At 34.5% G+C, this 4,721-nt stretch overlaps 1 protein-coding gene across 1 annotated transcript; it reads right to left on the minus strand.

Moving 5' to 3' along the window:
• Positions 1-308: 308 nt before the first annotated feature.
• LOC100253166 (stilbene synthase 1) lies at positions 309-2,238 on the minus strand. The gene is made up of 2 exons (XM_003634018.4): positions 1,962-2,238; positions 309-1,603 (listed from the first exon to the last, which is right to left on the minus strand). Exons 1-2 carry the CDS (start codon positions 2,137-2,139, stop codon positions 603-605), a joined length of 1,179 nt encoding a protein of 392 aa, XP_003634066.1. The 5' UTR covers positions 2,140-2,238; the 3' UTR covers positions 309-602.
• Between the last annotated feature and the right edge of the window lie 2,483 nt (positions 2,239-4,721).

Below are 4,721 nucleotides of genomic sequence, written 5' to 3' on the forward strand. Positions count from 1 at the left end.
AGTATTACTCTACTGGGTATCTCTCACTCTTTCTCACATTTTTATCTATCACATTTAATCTTCACAAACTCATCTTTTTTATAACATTTTCCCCTCATGATTTAGAATATTTATTAAGATATTCCTACTAACATTCCTTATTCTACAAGGCATCTAAATATATCACATATGAATTTAGAAAATATTTTATATAATATTTTTTATAAAAAGAAATATTTTTCAATTAAGATCAAATTTGAGACACTTCCCAACATTTACAAGCTTTCAAATACCAACAAATGAGAAATCAACTCAATGCCAACTAAAGCTATCAAATAAACCATTATTTCTTTTATTTGCTTTTAAATAAGATTCACATGAACACAACATCAATACAATGTTTGAGGAATATTTAAGATAATGAAACACTGAGAACTTCAAACTCATCCTTTTAGTTTGAGCTCATCACAAAGAAAGTCTAACAATGACTCAAGTACAAATCCAAATTTAGCAAAGTAATAAAATACTATAAGAGTATTATCAATTTCGGAGATAAATACCTTTGCTAACTCCTATTTGATACATTACGCCATTGAAGGGTCAACCATTCTCTTTTATTTCTCTTAATTTGTAACTGGAGGAACGCTATGCAGCACAACAGTTTCGATGGTCAAGCCCGGCCCAAAACCAAATAATACTCCCCAATCCAATCCTTCACCTGTGGTAGCCTTTTCCCCCTTCAAGGATTTCTTTCTCATCTCATCCAGAATAAACAACACACATGCACTTGACATGTTACCGTACTCACTTAACACATGCCTAGTTGCTTCGAGTTTCTTTTTCTCTAAATTGAGTTTTGCTTCAACTGCATCGAGAATTGCAGGGCCACCTGGGTGAGCAATCCAAAATAACGAGTTCCAATCACTAATACCAAGTGGGTCAAAAGCCTGGGTCAAGCATTTCTCTATGTTCTCAGAAATCAAAGTAGGCACATTGGGCCACAAATGAAAGGTGAGCCCCACCTCACGTAAGTTTCCGGCAATGGCTCCTGCTGAATTAGGAATAAATGTTTGGGCTGCTGAAACAAGTTGGAAGAGTGGTCGTTCAATCGAGACATCTGGATCTGATCCAACAATCACAGCAGAAGACCCATCACCAAAAAGGGCTTGGCCAACTAAAGAGTCCAAAGCATCTTCGGAAGGGCCACGGAATGTAACAACAGTGATCTCAGAGCACACCACAAGAACTCGTGCTCCTGCATTATTTTCTGCAAGATCCTTAGCAGTTCGAAGGACAGTTCCACCTGCATAGCACCCTTGATGGTACAACATCACCCTTCTAACGGATGTTTCAAGACCTAAGAGATTAGCGAGTTTGTAATCTGCACCGGGCATTTCTACACCGGAGGTTGTACAAAATACAAGATGGGTGATCTTGGACTTTGGTTGGCCCCACTCTTTAAGAGCCTTCAATGCTGCATCCCTACCAAGTCTAGGTACCTCAGCAGTGATAATCTCTTGGCGTATGTTAAGAGATGGAGCCATATAAGCACCAATGTTTGGGTGCTCCTCAAGCATTTCTTCGGTCAAGTGAATGTAACGCTTCTTGATCATTGATTTGTCACCTGTAAATGAAGTAACATGAACACATTAGTTTTACCAATCGAGAAGTCATATAGTATATTGTTCAAGATGATCAACATGCATTTAACATTGAAGAAAGTATAAAAGGGATTCTTAATTATAGCTAGCAATGCTATATGATTCAAAAAACAGCTTTTCAAGCAATTACAGTCAAATGAAAGGAATATTGGTTACTGAAGTAAAATGATTTTCAAGTTTCCTGAAGTAATTTATCTAAAAGCTTTACTCTAGAAAGGTTGGAACATTCATTCGCTTGGAGGTGAGCCTCACCTAATAGCACACACTCTTAGATGCATACAAATGTTATGTATATAAGAATTAATGCATGAATATACTTACATATGCGATTGAACTTCTTCTTCAACTCAGTCATGTGCTCGCTCTTAGTGACCCTGAAATAGTAATCAGCATAATCAGACTGGTAGACACAGTGGTCAGGAGTAGCTGTGCCAATGGCTAGGATAGTGGCCGGACCCTTGGCACGTTGAGCGTTTCTAAATTCCTCAACTGAAGCCATGGATGCTAGATACGTAATGAAATTGAAGCTTAAGATTAAGTTGAGGAAGGAAAGAGAACTCAAGTGCTTAGAGTTGGCTTGAGAAAGCTGGTTGTGGGTGCCGGGCTTTTATAGCCTGTCTCACCAACTCTCATCTATTGGCGGTCAATAACTAATGTTAGATATTTGAATTTGGGTTTTGAATGATTAGTTGGCTTCAAAGCTTGTGTGCTTGAGTTTATTTTGGATTTTCAGACATGTATGTGTAGGTGTTTATGTATTCGCGCGTGTTGTCTCTTCATTCTTATCTGTTCTTCACCTACCCATATACGATGCGTGCATCCACAGAAAGGATCGAGCATTCAATCCGGTCACGGCTAAAGAGAAACATTTTTTATATAGAGAGACAAAGACTTCTCCAACCTCTTACTGGAAATTAATACTTTGTTCATTTGACTTTTCAACGGCTGGGAAGCTGCTACCATCATTCCTCATGACAAGGTCATTCAAAGATGGATTTCTCAATTAGAAGTAATAATCTCAACAACCCACTATCTTTCTTCTCCAGGATAACATCACATGTCATTTAAACTATTCACTAAGTAATTGAACAAATATCTCATTTGTATCTGACCTATTCCGCCATCGTTTGATTCTCAAAAATAAATAAAAAATAAAAAATAAAAAAAGTAGATCAAAAATACAAGTCTCCATCAAATATCCACGAAATAACTTGGAAAATAATTACTACTTTAATTTTTGTTCACATAAATTTGATTCGAAAATATCTTCGCAGCATTAGAATTTTGCAAACTGTTGGTTGCCAAGTCAAAAATTGGTATAAATTTTAATTTGTACCCATAAGAAAGTCCCAAATTAAATATCGTGTAATAACGTGTGCATCATATAATAGCATTATACGTGTATATTTATCATATATGCATATGAACAAGTCTCAAGGACCCACGACAGTGGATATTGACTATAAGAGCATTTTAACAATACTTTATAACATTCTTAAATATATTAAAGCAGTTTAAAATAAATGCCACATTTGTTTTAATAAACAACAGAATTACTGAAAGAGAAGTCTGTAAAAAAAATATTTACCTGTCGCCTGCATCACTTGCCAATATATTTAAATGCTTTTTTTCAGTCATTCATCACTTAAGCGTGTCAACTTAAGTTTTTTTGTAAGTTTTTTACCCAGTCATTCCTCATGAAAACGTCATTCAAAGTTGGATTTCTAAATTTGAAGTAATAAATAATAGTCTCAACAACCCAATACCTAATACACTCTTTCTTCTCCAGGATAACATCACATGTCATTTAAGAAATATCTCATTTTTATTTAACCTATTTCGTGATATAAGTTGCTGGGCATTCGTTTGATTTTTTATATTCATTTCAATTTCAAAGATTCTCGTTTTTTATTTTTAATAAAAAATATACTTATTGCATTAGAATATTGCAAACTTTTGACAGTCAAGTCAAAAATTGGTATAGATTTCAATTTGTACCCATAAAAAAGAATTGCAAATATATAAGAGCATTATATGTGCATGTGAACATGTTTCAAGGACCCACGAAAGTGGATATTGACTATAAGAGAATTGTAGCAATACTTTTAAAATAATTATATACTAATTAGTAAAATTGTAGTCGGCTAACCCTAAACAATAAGTTTCTTAATGTTAATTAAGCTTAGAAAGGTAATTTATCCAAATCGAAACTCAACAAATATTAATCACTTTTGTAAAAATAAAAAATAAAAAATCAGGGTCAAAATTACCAACACATAAGACCCATTCTATCAATCACAATTTTTATTTTTGTTTTTAAATCATGATTAATGGAAAACTCATAATTTAAAAAAAAAAAATTCAATACGTGCTACAAGTCCTTAAAAAAGTTATACACTAAAATAATTTTCATCTCAAATTTAGAATTTGGAATCATTAGCTTGGCCCAATATGTGAAAGACATCGGGTTTTTGTCATTGCAAGTCAAGAATCCGAACTCAATGGTCAAACATTATGGTAATTGGGGGATATGAAAGTGATCCCAACTACCAAATTAAGAGCAAGCATATGACCAAATTAAAAATGTCTTGAGTATCTCACCTTGTATTTCGTAGAATCTTGGTGATGAAATGCCGCAAAATGTCTACTAGAAGAGTGACGTTGTATTGAATCTGAAAGAACTCCATTCTAAATCCAATTGTCAAACAGGGATCGCATGTTGAATCATATGAAGAAATTATGCTACACACTTTTATAGAAAGGGAACAAACCTAAATCCATTTTGTTGTGGCGAATAAGGTGTGGATCTTCTAAGGCTATAGAGAGAAAACCATCATTTCTGCAATCTCTCTGATGATGGGAAGCGGGAGAGAGAGCGCACTCTGTCTATTCAAAAGATTATTCAAAAAAATGAACAGACACCAACCTTATATATCCTCTATGCCTTAGGGACCATTCCCTTTAAATATTGGGTCATATGTGTCTTAGGCCCTTCATTTGAGACACATATGATATCGGGCTCTACACATGAGGTGGCCTATACTTTAGAACAAACGGAAAACGAAATATGTACATGTAAAT

The sequence above is a fragment of the Vitis vinifera genome, chromosome 16 (assembly GCF_030704535.1).
Source record: "Vitis vinifera cultivar Pinot Noir 40024 chromosome 16, ASM3070453v1".
Taxonomy (NCBI): Eukaryota; Viridiplantae; Streptophyta; class Magnoliopsida; order Vitales; family Vitaceae; genus Vitis; species Vitis vinifera.

Excerpts from the sequence above, each read along its gene's own strand:
- LOC100253166 (XM_003634018.4), bottom strand. The coding sequence starts at position 2,139 with ATGGCTTCAGTTGAGGAATTTAGAAACGCTCAACGTGCCAAGGGTCCG. Across the intron at positions 1,604-1,961 it reads GAAGAAGTTCAATCGCATAT|GTGACAAATCAATGATCAAG; the intron begins GTAAGTATATTC and ends CTTCATTTACAG.